This window comes from Palaemon carinicauda, chromosome 3 (assembly GCF_036898095.1).
Source record: "Palaemon carinicauda isolate YSFRI2023 chromosome 3, ASM3689809v2, whole genome shotgun sequence".
Lineage (NCBI taxonomy): Eukaryota > Metazoa > Arthropoda > Malacostraca > Decapoda > Palaemonidae > Palaemon > Palaemon carinicauda.
The window spans coordinates 152,117,783-152,138,051 of record NC_090727.1 but is presented as its reverse complement, the minus strand read 5'-3'; the positions used below and the strand labels follow the sequence as shown (position 1 = coordinate 152,138,051).

Genomic DNA, 20,269 nt, shown 5'->3' with positions numbered 1-20,269 from the left:
TAACTTAATGTTTTTATTAAATCTTTTGTATGTGGTTACAAGAAAAAAAATGTTTATAAGTCAAGAAGTTTTACGAATCAGTTTCGCTAATAACTAATGAATTTGAAATAAAAAAATTAATAAAAAGGTATTTTATTAATTAATTTCAACGTAAAATTAGATAAAATTATAATTTAAAGTTTTTTATTAAATCTTTTCTATGTGATTACAAGAAAAAAAATATAAGTCAAGAAGTTTCACGAATCATATTTTCGCTAATATCTAATGAATTTGAAATAAAAAAATTAAGAAAAATGTATTATATTAATTTATTTCAATGTAAAATTAGATAAAATTATAATTTAAAGTTTTTTATAAAATTTTTTCTATATATTTACAAGAAATGAAAATCAAGAAGCTTTGCAAATATCTATTAATTGATAGAGTGGCCGCAAGCATCTCACCTGGACCGGGTTGTAACCTACAAACATTTCCTTAAAATCGTAAGTTTTTTAACGTTATATAACTTAATTTAAGTAAATTTTACTGATTATTTATAGTTTATAAGTTATTTATTAATCCCTGTAGCATTTTAAGCCTTGACAATGCCATTAACCGTAATATATCAGGTCCTAAAGTTAGCTTTTTCCGTGGGTGACGAACTCAAATTGTTAAAATAGTTATTTTTAGGTTAATTTTATTCACAATTGCTTCATTATTTATGATTTTATTAATAATAGACCTATAATTCTTTACTTATTATCTTATTTTCGTGGTTATAACTACTTGTGATGTACAAAATTAGATGAAACGTTGCTAGTTCAAGTGCTATGGGCTCTCTGCCAATTGGCCCCCCATTATCTACTAGATTACGCCAGGCCGGTCCACTCCCCGGGTCCCAGGTCCCAGAGGTTGGGGTTATGGACCAAATTCCTTATATGTATCCTGGTGGACCAAATTTAATTTATAGAATTCCTATTATGTACTACATACACCAGACCAGCCCCCTTAATGGGTCCCTGGTCCAGGAGCTTTCCTCGGTGAACCAAATTTCATATATGTATCCTGGTGGACCAAATTCCATATATATATATAATTACCATTATCTACTAGATAGACCAGACCGGTCCACTTCTCGGGATTCCTGGTCCCAAGACCTTCCCCTAATGGACCAAATTCCTTAAATGTATCTTGGTGGACCAAATTTCATATATATAAACCAATTTTATGACCAAGTTGGTTTATATGTATCTACACTACTAGAAAAACCAGACCGGTCCACTTCCCGCGTCCCTGGTCCAGGAGCTTGGCCTGATGGACCAAATTCCATATATGCATCTTGGACCAAATTTCATATATATAATTCAATTCATGACCAAGTTGGTTTAAATGTACTCGCAAATGTTATAGGTGAAATTTCTCTATTTTATGATTATTATATATATATATATTTTTGTTATATTTTTTATTTATTTATTCAAAGCCATTCCTACTCTGTAACCTAACCTAAGTAACTCCTAACTCATCTATATAATCATGGCAAACGGCAAAGGGTAAAATTTGGTAAATATTTACCCGTGTGCCTTTTGCTAGTAAACTTTAAATCCTGTTACGGATTTGCCCGACTAAAGACGCAATTTCGTGCCCATTAAGTGGGCAATTCATACTTACCTAAACAGACCTGGAATGTTGTTTTTATACTTATACCCCTTAAACTAACCTAGCGTTGCCGTCAACCCCAAGCCAGTATAACCGTTATTACGGGGAATTAAGGAAAAACCTTGTTTTTGGAGTTAAACAAAATAAATGAACAAGCTAGCTAAAACAGGGGTGGTGAGGTCTCTAAATTATTATTTATTTCCTTTCCTCACTGGGCTGTTTTTTCCTGTTGGAGCCCTTGGGTTTATAGCATCCTGCTTTTCTAATTAGGGTTGTAGCTTAGCAATTTCTACTAATAATAATATTTAGGGATTTTTTTTTTTTTTTTACATATTTTCCGTTTTGTTCGAACGATAATGAATTAATGTATGTACCCACAAAGTATTTTTTACCTATGTGAATGAAATATACTGGCCACCTTATACCCCAATGAAGTGCTAGAGAAATGAGCTTCAACAAGCATTAGAGTGGCTTTATACTATTTCTTTATTTAATGGTTTCAGGGTGCTCCACATAAAGTTACCAGCTTGTATCCTTCCCAAGGGAGACTGGGGATGTTGGACAAACTCTCTCAAGTTTGGCACTCGTACAAGTATCGTTTTGTCCCGTGGCTTGCTTTCAACCTCAAGGAAAGGTAAGTCGATGTTATGAGTCGAAAATTTCATGCCGTGTTCACGTAAAATAACTAATGTACTATAGTCAATTTTTTTTAGCGAGGCAGATTTGCACCGACTTGAAGCGATGCCATTTTAACTCGGAAAAGTTAACTGATCCCTGATTGGTTGGACAAGATAATTCTAACCAACCAGCGATCAGGAAACGTTTTCCGAGCTAAAAGGGCACTGCTGCGAGTCGCTGCAAATGTGCCTCATTAAAAGAAATTGACTATAGTTGCGCAGATTTTAAAATTATTGTTGGTGACAGTTATATAGGTGCGAGTAATGTATTGGTGTTTGTTTCTATACGTAAAACAAATATCAAAGCTTTGTATTATATATAGTAAATCAAAATTTTTATCAATTTATATTTTTCATATCATACAAAATAGAGATCTTTAAGTTAAACTGCCTTTGACCCCTGGACTTGGGGGTGGTTAAGGCAGGCAGTTAACTCTATTTTGTATGGGTAGGAAAAATATCTTCTCCAATATAACATCGAGCCCACATAAAAGTGGGAAAAAATGCAGACCAAGGAGATGTTTTTCCTACCCATACAAAATAGATTTCTTTAAGTTAAACAGGCTGCCTCAACCACCCCGCAAGTCCTGGGTCAAAAGTCAAATCAAAGATATTGCTAACTGTTTTCCCTACCATCCGACAGTCGGCTATTTTTATTTCATTGAAAAGCTTGGCGCCCATTCCAGCTTAATTCAAGTCATACTTCTAGTAAAGGTCCCAGGTTTGTATGGTTTGGCAAAATACAAATTGATTAAAAATTTTGTGATATAGTTGTTACAGTAATACAGTAATGCTTGTTTTTGCATTGGCATGGAACACATATAGGACCTCCTTGAACCATGATTTGTATCTGTTTAAATGAAGTCATTGCTTGTGGGCTAGAAGAAATAGGGTTTGTTGGAATTGAGAAATGTTTAGGCCTTAACCTTTGGGTGTTATACGCGATCTTTGGTCTTCTTGACGACTATAATGTTTTTAGAATTTGTGACAATGTATTCATTTGTGTTATGAGAAATTTGTAAAACAGTGGTGTGTGTAATCTAGTTGTTTTTGTGATGTATCTATTGTTGATATAATTTGTAAATATAAGTGAAAATATCTAATTACAATACCAGGAGTGTCCTACTTTTTGTACAGAGAAATATTCTCTTCTTGCAGACACTTCACCGTGTCCATGTACTCGGTGTCCCGTTGACGGGAAACCTCTGTGACTTCTGCAGAGGGGTATCCTTTACATTTTTATATCCCAGAGTTCAAGAATTTTCTTCAAGCGCTTAATGCTCTGGTTATAAATACAGTATTGATAATCTGTGCATAGTGAAATAAAACTAGAGAAAGATGCCTCCATTCAAGCAGATCGACTCTCTTGGCAACATTTGCACAGAGTGGGTCTGGCGTTGGCTCTATTACTGCCTGAACTACGAAGCATCCCCGCAGAAACGCATGAAGCAAAGGGAGTACGTCGTCGCAACCTTGAATTCGAACGTTCGTCAGCATCTGGTCAACCGCATGTGTAAGGCGCACATGTACGAGGTCAGCTTAGGCAGCAAGTGTTTCATCATCGAGATGTTAGGGGACAAGAGTACCCAGTGCATCGACTTTACGCAAACGGGCTCGTATTACGTCGACGAAGTTTTCCAGCTGTATCGAACCCTGACTTTTAGTCTTCTGCTAAATCTCACAAAGCTAGGAGTGGTGTGTAATGTTAGGAGCGTGAGCGATAGGAAACACATACCAGATCTGAATGTGACATTCTATCGTGTGTTCAACCAGATGCATCACTTGCGTTGGCTGACGCTGAGTGGCCTTGCCGACATAACAATTATGGGCCTGTTGGGTTCCAATTGTCATCATTTGGAGTACCTCGATGTCTCTTATTCTCCATTCCTGACTGATGACGGTATAGCAAGGCTGATATTGAGGGATCCTGCCATCATTAACGGCCGCACGGCCGAGCAGATATCCCGTTTGGAACTGGACACTTCGGAGTTGTGTCGTTCCCTGAGCTATTTGTGCGTTTCTGGCACTGCCACTACCATGATGGGAGTGGTCATCATCGTGAAGTTCTTGCCTAATCTGAGATCGTTGGGCGGCCAGATAGATTGCGGGTCTATCAGCTACGCAATAGAACTTCTCCAGCCGGACGAAGGCGTCAGAATGTTCAAGTTCTGCGAGCTGAGCGACTCCATCATCACAGCGGAGAGGGTGTCGATATTGAGTGAGGCGTGTCCCAAAGTCTCCAAGTTTACAACCTGTTTGAGAAGCATGAACGTCCTTTCTATGCTTCACCCTCTTCAGTCGCTCACCATCGAAGATGTCAGGGAGGACCCTACGTACATCTACAGCTATCTTCAGATCAGAGGTTCCACTTTGAAGGAGCTCATTATAACAGACAGCATCAATTGTCTTCTTGATTTATGGTGGATAGTGGAACTCACACCTAACCTAGAGGTGTTGCAGAGTAACATAATGGTTACAGAGGGTTACGAAATTCACGAATGGAAGCTGCTGAAAGTGGCACACGTAACCGCTAGTTCATCCAAGGTACTCCTCTCCTTGTTGACTCACGCACCTGCCCTCAAAGAGTTAAGCATAACGTTCGCCCCTCAGCCTTACCGCGAAACCGCGGACTGTTTGAACGACGATCTGTTTATCTACATAGCAGTTTCCGGTGGACTGACGTGTCTTGAAAAACTGAAGATGAAGGAATGTGCTTTGAGTAGCAGAGGAATAGATTGTCTGCTTATGCATTGCCCTGAACTTTGGTATTTTGCTTACCTCAAATTTTGGTATAATGTTTCCCCCGGCGATGTAGAAAAGTTCAAATCGGAAGCTGCCAAGAATAACTGGAAGCTGAAGTTTGTAATGTGGGAAAATTGGGAATGAAATGTGACGGAGATAAAACTGACTGCTATATATCTAATAAAGATATTGGAAAATAATACTGGGCATTTTTTGAGTGTTGAAAGAAAAATAGAAAGTCTTTTGTTAGTAAATATTCTGGAGTCATTATAAATGAACCACAATGATAGATGGACTTTCTTGGCTGTGGTTTGTCATAGTGCAGTAACTGTTTTGCTGTGATTTTTGGTGCTACATTAGGATTAGAAGTAAACTGTTTTGTAATTTTTGTATCTTTCAGGATACTGTGCTAAATTTCATTGGTAAAATAAGCCAATCTTAGAAATATAGACACTTATATTTTTTCATCCAAGATTCAAATGATGGTGTAATTGTTCCTACACATAATACAAACCTGAGATTTTTAATAAGAATATGACTACCAAAGTTAGAAGTAGCGTCGCGACAGGAGTCCAAAAGAAGGTTGACAGATGGCGCTAGGGTCGGGCGTCGGTGGAGTGGTTCAGGTTGGTTTGGTTAGTGCCGCTGTAGCGGCTCGCCCCTTATATTGACGAAGGAATTCTCTAAATGGAAGACGACCTGTGAATAGTGGTTTTCACACGCCCTAAGGGTGTTCGCGCGAGGGTAGTAACCTCTGCATTCCATGCTTTAACTTTCTCTGGTGTATTTGGAAGTTATTTATATCAGAAAAGTGACAAGGACCTTTTCACCGGGCGACACAGGTCTATCCCCAGAAATAGATTTTTCCTTCGTCAAAATCCCTTTTTAATGACTTAAACGTAGTTGGCTGTTGGTTGGCCGCATTGGTGTACCGACGCACTTCCCTACGTCCTGCCTTGGCTGTTTAACACTTTTTCTGCCATTTCTTCTGTGGTTGGTTACCTTACTGTTGAATAGTGATGTCAGCTCCTTGGCCAGGTATGTGACTTTGCCTTGGTAAGTCCGGTCAAGGTTGCGGCTGGTACGTGAGCAAGACCGACACTGATCCTTGCCAACTGTGTAGCTTCTGCAAGGGAGGATAATTGTAAGGAGTACAAAGGGTTAACTACTGCACTGTAATTGTCCAGTGGGTACGTTCCACTTGGTAAGGGTAGAAAGGACTCTTTACCTATGGTAAGCAGCTTTTCATACATACATACATACATACATATACCAAGGCACTTCCCCAATTTTTGGGGGTCACCGACATCAAACAAATGAAGCAGAAATAGGGACCTCTCCTCTCTACGTTCCTCCCAGCCTGACAAGGGACTCAACCGAGTTCGGCCGGTACTGCTAGCAGCTTTTCAGAAGGATACTGCAGAATCCTTGTTCTCTAGTCCTGGCTAGTGTCAAAGCCTCTGTACCATGGTCTTCCACTGTCTTGGGTTAAGAGTTCTCTTGCTTGAGGGTACACTCAGGCACACTAATCTATCCATTTATTTATTTTCATCACTGGGTTATTTTCCCTGTTGGAGCCCTTGGGCTTAAAGCATCCTGCTTTTTCAACTAGGGTTGTAGCTTAGCAAGTGATAATAATGATAATAGCCTCCTGTGTAGTGGGCTGAGTACTAAAAGAAAAGAATGAAGTCTAAGAGAGATTTTTCAGCACTGGACAGTGTAGAGCACAGGCTCACAAAGTCGGGATTATCGGCTTCACCCGAGTCTTCGAGAAGAAACGAGGTAGAAAAGCAGCGTGGTGAATGAAGGCCCAGTCAGTGGCGTTGCTGCTTTTAAGGCATGTACACAACTGCCTAATGTTAAGCAGCTTCTGTAGTTGGTAATAACTACTATATACTTGTGAAAATCTGTTGTGTGAACTCTTCATTTTCAACACAAGGAGAGTAAAAATTTACATAGGACCTGCAATGAGTGAGGAGTAGTTGGTACTTGCGATGTTACGATAAATGTGAAGTGTGATAGACGAGTTTGCTAGGCATATGAATAATTATTATCTTCTAATTTTTTTAATATCCTGCAAACTAAATGTCCAGATTTACCATTGTTTATATTGCACTTGTCTGTTGTGATCAGATACAGCAATACAGAGGGGACAATACAGAAACATTGTAAAGATTTTTTAATTTCTTCTGTCCAGAAACCAAGTGGGTATATAGATGAGATATTATCTTTGAACTTGGAGGAAAATAGCAAAGATTAGTAGGTATCACTCTTATTATTCCATGAGATGAAGCACTTAATACAGGTTCTTGATTGTGAAAAAAAAAAAATATTTCCGGTGCATCAAAATTGCTCTGAAATTGGTAAAAAAAAACTATAACTTTGCAGTGGGATTCACAGCATCTCCTGACCTCCCTCCATCTTCCACAAAAGTCCCCCTCCCCCCTTACTGAATTTCTAGTTACGCCCCTGACGGGTCCTATCCTTCACTCGCCAGATAACTATGTTTAACCCTTTTACCCCCAAAGGACGTACTGGTACGTTTCACAGAAGCCATCCCTTTACCCCCATGGACGTACCAGTACGTCCTTGCAAATAAATGCTATGAAAATTTTTTTATTCATTTTTTTGATAATTTTTTGAAAAAATTCAGGCATTTTCCAAGAGAATGAGATCAACCTGACCTCTCTATGACAAAAATTAAGGCTATTAGAGCAATTTAAAAAATATATACTGCAAAATGTGCTTGGAAATAAATACCCCCCTGGGGGTTAAGGGTTGGAAATTTCCAAATAGCCCGGGGGTTAAAGGGTTAACGGCTGTTTTAGCTTAGTTGAAGTAATCCTATTATATATCTCAAGTTTGTATAGTTTGGGAAAATACAATTACATTTTGTGATTCTAGAAGTTCAAATATATTTTCTTTATAATCAGATAAACTACACAAGAGCCCATAACTATAGTCCATTTCTTTTAGCGATGCATATTTGCACCGACTCGCAGCGGTGCCCTTTTAGCTCGGAAAAGTTTCCAGATCGCTGATTGGCTGGACGAGATAATTCTAACCAATCAGCAATCAGGAAACTTTTCCGAGCTAAAAGGGCACCGCTGCGAGTCGGTGCAAATCTGCCTTGATAAAAGAAATGGACTATAGTTACTGGAGATTTAGAAGTGTAGTGTGGATTAACATTACTTGCTACGTGCCTGTTTGAAGACTTTTTTCGAGTTTTTGGGGTTCTGTGGTAATAGATGTTTTAAAAATGGCATAGTTTTCAAGTGGTGTATAATCTACAGTGCATTTTTTGCCAAGCAAATATATATATACAAATATTGTAAACCCTTGATTGTTTGCGATGTAAGTCTTTGACCTCTTTAGGTGTTCTAATTAGGAAAAATTTAATATTCCTAAGTATAGATAATTTAGATTTTCCTTTGTGTCCTTGGAATTTAATAGTCAACTAACCCCAGTTAGTAAAGGATGCTATTGGTGTCTACTTTTAGTAACGGGTTGACACGACAAAGAGACTTCAGTAGTTAACAGGATTTGTCACAGGCTGGCATTGAATATGAAATTTGTTCTATAAATGAGTTTTACATTCTGTGCATTATTCTCGGAGTGTTGAGTTACTTTATAGACTTACTGTGTTGGGTCAAAACAAGCTGGAGAGCACGTGGCAAGAAACCAAGGGAAACGCGTACAAGAAACCAAGGGAAACACGTGCAAGAGCAACAGAAATACGTGCAAGAAACCAACAGAAACACGTGCAAGAAACCAAGGGAAATACGTGCAAGAAACCACCGGAAACACGCAAGAAACCAAGGGAAACACGTACAAGAAACCAACAGAAACGCGCAAGAAACCAAGGGAAACACGTGCAAGAAACCAAGGGAAACACGTGCAAGAAACCAAGGGAAACACGTGCAAGAAACCAAGGGAAACACTTACAAGAAACCAAAGGAAACGCGCAAGAAACCAAGGGAAACACGTGCAAGAAACCAACGTTAACACGTGCACCAAACCAACAGAAACACGTGCAACAAACCAACAGAAACACGTGCAAGAAACCAACGGAAACACATGAGAAATGAAAGACCACTGAAGGTATCTGGAAGTGAGACTGTTGCTAGTAATTTCATGTACATCTGAAAGTTCTGGGCTCTTGTGAAAATAAAACACTATTGCAATGCAACTATTTATAATATAAATACTGTACTGTTTTCTGTGTGAGTGAGTTTTATATTGTGTGCTTGAGTACTATATTTGCCTTCGCCAACTTTGTTACGAAGGTTATGTTTTGATAGGTGTGTATATTTTATTTATGTTATATATGCTTGTTTCTTTGTGATTCGCGTGATGCAAAATCTATTTGACCGAATCTCATAACATTTGGTGGGATGTTTGTCCATGATCCAAGAGCAATTTGATTAGATTTTGGGAGTGATTATGTCAAAGGCCAAGGTCTCAAAAACTCAAAAACACCTTTTTGCTCTGTCGTGGTCAATTTTTATCCATTTTGCATGAAACTATTGCAAAATGGTAACAAATGTGGCGTTGGCAAATGTATGCGCTCTAATGAGTGCTTGTTCTAGTTTCATTACTGTGATAGTTGTGTTGGAGTCATCAAAAAGTAAAATTTTATACCTTGTTTCGTTCCTATCAGAAATGACATTCAAAATGTGATTGTTTACTAAGCTAGATCTTATGTCCCCTTTTAATTCAATTTTTGTACATTTTATATCCTTATACCTCAAGGATTGTCCGTCTCGATTTGTATTTTCCAACTGTTATATCGTAGTCCTTATTTCTAATTACTGATGTTGAATTTTATATTAAAACTTATAATTTCCATTATCTTTTATGGGGTACCTTTAATTATATTTTATTCGTGTTAAGTTTAGGGTTATAGCGGCCGATTTGGTAACGTTCCTGACTGGTCAATGCCAGACTAGGGTTCGAGTCCCGCTCAAATTTGTTAGTTTCTTTGGTCGCTACAACCTCACCATCCTTGTGAGCTAAGGATGGGGGGGGGGGGGTTGGGGGTGCCTATAGGTCTATCTGCTGAGTCATCAGCAGCCATTGCCTGGCCCTCCTTGGTTCTTGCTTGGGTGCTGATCATATATACTGTATATAGAATATATACAGTATGGTCAGTCTCAAGGCCATTGTTCTGCTTGCTAGGGCAATGTCACTGTCCTTTGCCTCTGCCATTCATGAGCAGAGGCTGGAAGAGGATATCAGATATCTTTTAATGATCCGTAAGTCCTGTATGTTATCGATACCAGAAATCTACTTAAAAGGACCGAGAACTCTAGTGTTTGAGCAATGTGTTGATGACATCAGACATCCCATTTAATCTTACCATTTCAATCCATTTTAATTTCACAATAGCTTCTATTTTGTTTCATTTTAATTTCCATATATTCCATGTCCACTTGTTCTTATTTTCCCAATGCTTTTTATGTGATTAACTTGTGCCACTTCTATATCTACCAATTTTCTAATTGCCACTTCCCTTCTAACCATATTCGTACTGTTTGATGATGGTTTGTCTCTTGTTCTCTGAACATTATCTGCCTTCTTTGTGATAGTTTCCTTCATTGTATCTTAGGATTTAACAGTGTACTCTATTGAACACATAAATCATTAGTGGCTTGGAACTTATTGTTTTAGTATCAGCACTCTATAAACATTTTAAGAACAGTTAAATGTTTCTTCTTAAGAGTAGTTATTAAAAACATTGCATTTTGCACGTGTTAAAAATTATCATTTCAATTTGAAGATTAATCATGCAAGATATGATGAATTGTGTTGATGTCAGTTGTTCGTAACTTTACAAACATCCAACGACAGGACCGTTCGTAGCGTAAAGGCAGACAATATGGACAAGATTATTTCAGATGAATGTCTCCTAGATCAGCTGACGACCTTGACGGCGTCTCTTCGAGGAACTCTGTTTCACGTCATGGAATGCCCTCCGGGGCAGCGAGAAATGGCACATCGGAAAGCTTTGAAGGTATGTTATTCCATTACATTATTCTATGAATGTGCAGTAAATATTTTCCAAGCAGATAGGATAATTGATGGAGTGTTATGTAAGAATAGTTCAGTTCCAACATTATATTTGCAAGATGAAGAAATGGTTGTATCTAGCATAAATATTAAGAGAGAGAAGTCGTGACTTTTTTGCTTATACATGTACAGAACTTTACATATTTGTTTATTCTATTTTGATCAAGTGTGGAATGTAGAATCCGATAAAAATTCCTGATTATCTCCCCTATATTATAGAGAGCAATTGTCTGGCTGTATATATAAATATAGATATATACATTTCTTTCTGGTCACGTTGAGTGGCATTGCCAATTTTATGACTACTTGGGGGATGGGGTAGGAAGGGTTGAATGTGTGTGCGTGCTTGCATACTAAATATTTGGCAGTAACTTTTTACGGGTTGCATATATTAGTACAGTAATACAATAATAAGCCAAGGGTAGTTTTGTAAATGGATTTAAATAATTTTATAATGGAGATTCTATCTCAGCAAAAAAAGACTCGCTTCCCTCAATTTCTCAGGTGATGGAAGATGTCTTTGGATTCCACGTTATCCGCGCGCCCAGCGTTGTTGGCGGCACAGGTGTGATCGTGGTTGGGCCAAGCAATTCTAAAGGTTCCGTTAGAGCCGTGGTGAAAAAAGGCCAGGTAGTTGGCCTATACCCGGGCGTTATCTACTTGCCGATGCAACCCATTTTCTTCCAGAGCATCGGCAATCCCTTCATCTTCCGCTGCGCAGACGGCATCTTGATAGATGGCCACGATAGAAGGATTTCTAAATCCCTTTTCAGGTTAGTTGTTTTCAAATACACTCTTGCTTCATATTATGAATTTACATAGGTATAATGATCTCCATTTGTGATTTATTTATATAAATGGTTTCCTGTTCATAATACAAACCTTGAAATTTTAATGAGAGTATGACTTCAGCGAAGCTCAAACATCCGTTAAGCTTTTAACGAAGTAAACACAGTTGGCTTTCAGTGCTACCTTCACTTTGAGTTAGGCTGTCATTCTCTACATATGTACTCGGTGTTTTCTATCTATAGACCAAGGCACTTCCCCCAATTTTGGGGGATAGCCGACATCAAACAAATGAAAAAAAAAGGGGGGGACCTCTCTTCTCTATGCTCCTCCCAGCCTGACTGGGGACTCAACCGAGTTCGGCTGGTACTCTTTGGGGGGTAGCCGACATCACACAATTGAAAAAAAAAGGGGACCTTTCCTCTCTATGCTTCTCCCAGCCTGACTGGGGGCTCAACCGAGTTCGACTGGTACTGCTAGGGTGCAACAGCTTTGTCTATCCACACTGTTTGCCGTGTGCTTGCTTTTTACGATGTCGACCACCTGGGTAGACATTCCCCAACACCTTGCCGACTCCATCTCATCGCCCATGAAATGAACTCACAGAACCGGCCCGTCACGGGATCTTTAATTTTGGTAAACCAAAGACCAGTTTGCCCATGATATCAGGTTTGAACCATCCTCTATCTCTTCTCAGGATGTGTCCAGAGGGTTAAGAATGAATAGTTTCTCTGTCCTGCAGGAATCTGATGGTGTTACCTCGTTAAATTTTAACAGTAGTTCCAACTTTGCTGAAAACGTACTCCTATCAAAGTTCTCAGGTTTCTATAGTTCAATACAAACTATTTTTAAAATTTGTGATATAAAGTTTTTCTCATATTTATTGACCTAATCCATATCTTTAATTTTTAGATCTTGCGTCAACCGTGACAGAGTGGGAACCTTTACAATCGCCGACACGTCTTGGCTGACGGAATATCCCCTGAATCCGCTCAATGTTGGACAATATGTGAATAATCAAAGTAAAGGTAGGATCAATGTTCTATTCTCATTCTTAATATCGGTACCATTAAGCTTTTGTACATTGAGGTGGTATTTTCAGGTCTCCTTAATGTTATAAATGTTCTGCTTTCCTATCTGAGCAGTCTTATTTTCCTGTATGGGTTAATGCTGTTATCTTTTATTAATATCATTCCCTGAGCATCTAAGGTAACTTTCCTGCAGTTGTGAATCCTTATATTTCTCTCTTCTATTCTTACCTTCTTCTTTCCCACCATTATCCCTACATTCAGGGGTTAATTGCTCTCTCCAATGCCTTCTAACAAAGACATCCTCTTCCACCAAACCTTTCTTTCTTTCTTCAATTCCTATCCTATATCAGTTTTTCACTAATCTTTCAGACAGCATAAAACAAATAGATCTACGTTTTTAGTTGAAAATGCACCACTGCTGGAATAAGTCAATATGAAATTCTCTGTGAACTACATTACTTCCAAGTCTTGACTAATTTCATGAGAATTATTATTACTAACCAAGCTACAATCCTAATTATAAAAGCTGAATGCTATAAGCCAAAGGCTTTCAACAGGGAAACCAGCCCAGTGTGGACAGAAAATTGAAAAGTGACAAAGAAACAATGAGAAATAATAAAAAATATATGAGAAACAATAACAGATTATAAAATATATTATGATTAAGATCAATAACAACATTAAGTAGATGAATCATAATGAATATAATATATGAATAGGTTTACTAATGAAGAAATCACCCTCCCTCCAGGTTATCCAAGTAACGTGGCCTACCAAGAGTTGACCGTGGACGGCAGACACATACCTTTGCAGGAACGCTGCTTCATCCCCAACTTGTGGTACTCGCCTCCCGAAGGCGTCCCAGTGGGCGACATTCCAGTGCGTCTCGTCGCTCTAGTTGCCACTAGAGATATCGGTTGCGGAGAAGAACTCTTTTCTGATTACTTCACCATTATTAGATAGCACCATCCAAATTTATCACAATTGCTTTAAATACTGTACATAAAAGATGAATTGTGGTATTTAGGTTGTTTCTCCTAGTGCTGGAGGCCAGAGAGTACATTTTTGGAAAACCCTAGTGGCATATGAAATTGAGAATTGAAGTAGCTGGAGGGCGGAGACGGCGCGACGGAAGAGAGGACTGTACGAGGGAATGGCGGTAAACTCTAGCATAAAACTATATATGAGGATAAATGTAAGGTGAAAGACGAACAGAAAATATTCAACATCGTATGCTTATTAGGTAATTCTTATGATTTGAGGGATGAAAAAATTAAACTTAAAAAAAGTCGTTCCTTCAGCTAGTTACCAATTTTCCTTAACTTCTTTCAAATGCTCTACTCAATGCTATTGATTTGAGTTCTAAAGTTATGCCCCCTCACTGGGGGTGAGCCCTGCATTGTCACAATACGCAGTAAATGTTATAAGATGGGAAAAAGGAATGTAAACAGTGGTAGAAAATTTTAACGGCTATGTTTTTTTTATGTATATACTGTAATTCTAAAAGCAAGTTGCCAGAAGTATTTTATGCTAATAATAAAGCTTTTATAATCTATAAAGAGGTCAGTACATGCTCATGTGGGCTTATGCACTGTAATATGATCTGGCTATATTTTTTCCCTTTTTTTTTACAATATCTTATATGAAGAATTCCTATTTTGAAACAGAGCTTGTATAGATTCTATCCAGAACTTATAAAAAATTATTTTATCCACAAGAAGTTCGTAACATATTGTACTTTGCAAATCAATGACATATAGTTTACCAAATTTCATTGCAGTTCAACCAAATATCTATCATTTTTCCAAAACTTGTATTCCCTTAGAATCTCTTTTAAACATATGTCTTGTACATTTTGAGTACAGTATATATCTTCATAAATGTATTTAAAATGATATTTTTATTAAATGGATGATACAGTTCCGTAAATTTTAGATATATTTATTCAAGTAACAGAAATTTGAAACTAACTAGTGATGATACATTCTGTAAAAACCATTAACATTATAAAATATTATATTTCCTTTGAGTAACCATTTTCGTGGAGAACATCTACGACTCTCTCGGCCAATTCCCTCACGGAAGCGTTGGAGTCCGGGAGGTTCACTAGTTTCAGGAGGACGTCGTCGACGCCTTCCCTGACGAGCATTCGGCAGTAGCGTTTGCCTGTGCAAAGGAATAAAATAAAGCATCTTCATAAAGTACAGTATAAAGTAATTGTTTAATGAGGCCGATCATCACATAAGTGTACTGTACACTATTCATAAAGTATAAAGTAATTGTTTAATGAGGCTGACCACCACATAAAGTATACACTATTCATAAAGTATAAAGTAATTGTTTAATGAGACTGACCACCACATACAGTAACCGCTATTCATAAAGTATATACTATTCATAAAGTATAAAGTAAAGTAAATTGTTTAATGAGGCCGACCACCACAAAAAGTATACACTATTCAAAGTATAGAGTAATTGTTTATACAGTATACACTATTCATAAAGTATAAAGTAATTGTATAATGAGACTGACCACCACATAAAGTATACATTATTGTGAGACTAATGAGATGTCTCTCTTAAGAGTTTCTAAATCAAAATTCCGTGCAATATTTAATGTAATGTAAAAACTACATTAATTTAGGATTCATATTAAAAAGCACTACAGAGCAATATGATATTTATGTGGAAGTGACAAAGTATTAATGTTAAAATAGTTTTAAAAATTTTTCACTGTCTAACACTGTAGTTCTGAATCTTAACCCTTTTACCCCTAAGATATTTGGAACTTTCCAGCCCTTAACCTCCAGGTGTTTTTTTTTTTTTCAAGCACATTTTGCAATATATATTTTGCAAATTGCTCTAACAGCCTTCATTTTCATCATAGAGAGGTCAGGTTGGTCTCATTCTTTTGGAAAATGCCTCAAGTTTCTCATAAAGTTATCCAAAATATGCAAAAACAAAAAAAATGTAAATAGCAGTACGTCCATGGGGGTAAAGGGATGAGTTTTGTGAAACGTACCAGTAAGTCCATTGGGGGTAAAAGGGTTAAGGCAAACTTTTAAAGAAATTTGAATAAGTCAAATGGGACCAAATTTATTCAGCTGTAGGATAAAAGAATATTTCAAATTCTTAGCAACGATAGTTTACATACTAAGGAGAGTTAACTATCCGATGAAATGGTTAAAGCAGAATATTTGTTCTTTATATTGATATGTTTTATGAAATAAAAAACAAAATGAGTTGAAGGTCATACACTAAAATATGAGAAACTGGGATTGAATTCAGGTCAGTTTTCGATTGAGTCTGCAACCTACATACTGTAACTCTACCTGCAGTCAAAAGCAGCCATAGTGTGGCCCTCCTTGGTCCTATCTGGGGTGCTGACAATATAAATATATGGTTGATCGCCACTCAAGTAACCTAAAAAGCAATCTTAAATTCTCCTCACAAAGAAAAATTTATGGTGCTAATGACAAAAGCTGAGAAAGATTAGTTCACCAAACGTTTGGCTGGGCTCCACAAGGCACTAGAAGAATTGGAAGACCCAGGCCTATATGGCTGAGGACTATGAAGCGTGAAGTAGGCGATGAAGAATGGAGAAGTATTGATTTAAAAGCTCTAGAGAGACGACCGGCGAAACCTAACAGAGGCCCTTTGCGTCAATAGGCGTAGGAGGAGTTGAGGAATGACAAAAGCTACATCGAGGCTTACTGTTTTTCGTAGTGACGTGATGCAAGGCCCACACAGCCCAAAGCTGAACTTGATGCATGTTCAGGGCTGTCAGTAGAGGGATGAACGGCTGGAATGATCGATATGCAACCATTTCTTCTTTGGGTTCCTCCCAACTTATGACAACTTTCCCCTGGGAAAAAAATAAGGAAAATGGTGTTTTATCATGTCATACACTGAATAATATTCCCTATGTAAGTTTGTTTATAAGCAATGTTTGGGGATTTGGGTATTGTTAAACAGATATTCATATATTATTATTACTAGCTAAGCTACAACCCTAGTTGGAAAAGCAGGATGCTATAAGCACAAGGACTCAAACAGGGAAAAATAGCTCGGTGAAGAATGGAAATAAATAAACTACAAAAGAAGTAATGAACAATTAAAAGAAAACGCCTTAAGAACAGTAACAACATTAAAATAGATCTTCTATTTAGTAACTATAAAATAATGAATATTATCCAAGGAGAGGAAGATATTAATGAAATATTATTTATGAAATTCCTCAACCTCTTGATTTTATTGACTTCCATAACAACAACAGGAAGTTGCTAAGGGACCTTTTACTTACAAGTTCTTCTAATAAATCCTCTTTCGATATATTTGATCGCTTCCACGACTCCTGACTAGCACAAACAAGGTGGGCGACTATGCCTGCGGCAAAGTAGCTGACGTCCACGTTGGGGGACCACAATAATGACCTGGAAGAAAAAGAAGAATGTTAATCTTGGTTACTGTTAGTGTAAAGTAGTTTAATAAAACACCAAATTAATATCTATAGCATAGTAATAAGACCAGTGTTAATGTATGGATTGGAAATGTGGGCTTTGAGACGAAAAGAGGAAGAAATAACTTAGTGAAGAGAGATGAGAGTGCCGATATGGATTATGAGAATATCACAGCTTGAAAGATTGGAAAATGATGAAATAAGATTATGGCAGGTATATTAAAGATTGTAGAATGATGAAATAAGATTATGGCAGGCATAGTAAAGATTGTAGAATGATGACATAAGTAGAATGGCAGGCATAGTAAAGATTGGAAAATTATGAAACGTAGGGCAGGCGTAGTAAACATTACAGAGGTGATGCAAGTGTCACAACTGAGATAGTGTGGGCCCAAGTTGAGGATGAATGGTCGGGAGGTCGTGAGAGGAACCTGTTAGGGGAAGAAAATCGAGAGGGAGGCAGAAAATTAGATGGTGATATAAGGTGAAGGATGATATGGAGTGAGAGTTTTGGCGGAAGAGGGTGCATCAGGCAACCAACTTCTTAATGTAGGGGATAACAGCGGGAAAGAAGATGATGTAGTTTTCCCGCCCCTCTCAGATTTAGAAAAACAATTTAATAACCCGCTTCTAAGTATACCGATTACTCACTTCAACTGGGACACGAAACCCTCGTTGATGAGGGCACTCCTCAGAGGGGCGACCTCGGCAATGTTGTTGAGGAGTCCCAGAACCTTCGTTTCCACGGCCACGTCCTTACAAAACACGGTCAGAAGTTGCAGGAATAATTTGAGCCCTTCTTCTTTCAGGAATACTTGGCATGTTGCTGGAGATTCATCTGCAGGACAAAAGAAATATTATAGGCATGCTGTATCTCTATAACTTACAGCACAAGGAAAAGAAATGGAGTTTCGAATAAAGATCAGAGATATAAATACACTTAAACTCGCAAATCATAGTTATTTATTCAGAATATATAAAAAAAAAAAGTAATTGTTCAATGCAAAAAGCACTTTAGAGTATATGATTTTATGATCCCCCTTACAGATTTGTAGCAACAGGGGAGTGAAGTCAATACAAATGCCTTTATATAAGTTAATTTCCAATTGAGAAATGGGTATTTCTTTCCTACTATGTGATACATAACTGAATTCTTACTCTATTTGATATTAAAAAAATATAAATAACTTGACTTTTGTCCTTCTGTCAAGGATAAGTTACACTAGTTTTTTATAATAATAAACGTAAATGAGGGGGAAGGGGTCTGACCGTGTTATTAAGGGTACATGAAACATTCATGTTCTAAGGCCTGAAGAGACTGCAAAGACTGCATAATATAGTATAATAGAATGAGATTATATTTATGAATTTGGTTCAAAAGCCCCAGGTGTTAAGGTCTTGGGGAACCATTCGACGTTCACGTGCAAATGGGATACAACACACAGTTGCCTTAAGAAGCTGGCCAGGGTGATGAATAGATGCTGGAATGATAATGACTGTAACACTACAGTTAACCAGACCACTGGGTCGTGCAAACAATTGTTGAAAATGGAGGTACGGTACATTTTACAAAGTGGACCGAAAGGATTAGATGAAAATCACCTGGCAGAATGGAAATCAGTTCGCGATCAAAGGTTTGCAACAAAGGATTAATATTATCATCCAGAGCATTGTGAATGGGAACCTACAGCTTGTAGCCTCCTCTGGAAGGGTAAAAATTCTATAGGTTTACTATCACCCAGAGCATTGGGAAAGGCAATCTACAAGTGGCCTCCTCCGGAAGGGTGAAAATCCGAAAATCCTCTAGGTTTATTGCTGTCAGTCCACCTCGAGCAATCCACCGTAGGCATTACTCGTTGGTCTTTGCAGTGTCCTTTCAGCAACTTGCTTCACCCACTTCAGTTTTTCCATCTTGCTGTCCAAATTCTTTTCCTTCATACTACAACAGCGATGTTTTTCCAACGTTGCACACAGACAAATTCATAATTGCAAATCCAAGAAGTTTTTTTTAACTTTGCCTTCATACTGCAATGGATATGTTTTCTCCACGTTGGACAAAGATACTAAATGGCTTTATTAACCCAAATTCATAAATGCAAATCCAAGAAGGGTCAAAAAGTTAAACTTATTCAACAGCGATACCAACAGTAAACTCACCTGTTAAGTTCCACAGGGCAGACAGAGTGAACTTAAGAGTGATGTCGACGACACCTTCCTCCATCCTCTTCTTGACTAAGCTTAGCAGTTTCTTCATGTACATGCTCTGAATTATATAAATTTCAATTACATAATTATCTAAAAATAACTTTAAATTATAATTTCATGTAAAATAACTTCTAAATTGTAATATACTGTAGTCTTGTAGATTAAATGAATTAAATCTTTCTTTACTTTTAAATATTATCTTTTGAAAATCATTAGGACAAATATTTTGTACCAGTTTGCATATCAAGGACTTTATACAAATAATAACAATGGTAGTTTTCTATTTCTTAATACAGTACAATAACTAAAATTAGGAAGAGATTTATCAATAATTTTGTAGTTACAAATACATAAAACTTTTACAAAGACATTTTTAGTACCTGGAAATCTTCCGTTTGTCTTCCAGAAAAAAAAAAGTCTTTAGAAAAAAAAATTCAAAGCAATTGCATGTAATGATTTCAGACAAGAGAAAGCAAAGAGATTCTTGAATGAAAAATAATTTTACTAAATAAAATTACAACAAGCCATAAGCCATAATTTCAATGTCAAGCTTCCAAAGAATGGAATACCTTCACATGGAAAATAAAAAATACCAAATTTTTAATTGTTGATATATATAAAAGAAAACTGCAGGAGTGTGTGATTGAGTGTACTTATAAAAG

The 20,269-nt window shown here is 37.4% G+C and overlaps 2 protein-coding genes across 3 annotated transcripts in view; one reads left to right on the top strand and one right to left on the bottom strand.

The window, feature by feature from the left end:
- The first annotated feature begins 406 nt into the window (after positions 1-406).
- LOC137638657 (SET domain-containing protein 9-like) lies at positions 407-13,962 on the top strand. 2 transcript variants are annotated; one of them, XM_068370936.1, is made up of 6 exons: positions 407-482; positions 2,142-2,272; positions 10,908-11,070; positions 11,631-11,899; positions 12,825-12,940; positions 13,695-13,962. In XM_068370936.1, exons 2-6 carry the CDS (start codon positions 2,193-2,195, stop codon positions 13,904-13,906), a joined length of 840 nt encoding a protein of 279 aa, XP_068227037.1. In that variant the 5' UTR covers positions 407-482; positions 2,142-2,192; the 3' UTR covers positions 13,907-13,962. The 2 variants fall into 2 exon arrangements, with proteins under 2 accessions (XP_068227037.1, XP_068227036.1); XM_068370935.1 differs by lacking the exons at positions 407-482; positions 10,908-11,070; positions 11,631-11,899; positions 12,825-12,940; positions 13,695-13,962 and adding an exon at positions 3,474-5,519 and having other exon boundaries at positions 2,140-2,272.
- A 906-nt stretch (positions 13,963-14,868) lies between these two features.
- LOC137638656 (protein zyg-11 homolog B-like) overlaps positions 14,869-20,269 on the bottom strand; it is a 29,345-nt gene continuing 23,944 nt past the window's right edge. The window contains exons 7-11 of the mRNA XM_068370934.1: positions 19,560-19,665; positions 18,054-18,240; positions 17,247-17,376; positions 16,658-16,808; positions 14,869-15,109 (exon numbers count right to left, since the gene is read on the bottom strand). Of these exons, the coding sequence (XP_068227035.1) occupies positions 14,958-15,109; positions 16,658-16,808; positions 17,247-17,376; positions 18,054-18,240; positions 19,560-19,665 (726 nt within the window). The 3' untranslated portion in view covers positions 14,869-14,957. The remainder of the gene's footprint in view (positions 15,110-16,657; positions 16,809-17,246; positions 17,377-18,053; positions 18,241-19,559; positions 19,666-20,269) is intronic.

What these genes read in the sequence shown, in the direction of transcription:
- LOC137638657 (XM_068370935.1), top strand. Translation starts at nt 3,654, where the DNA reads ATGCCTCCATTCAAGCAGATCGACTCTCTTGGCAACATTTGCACAGAG.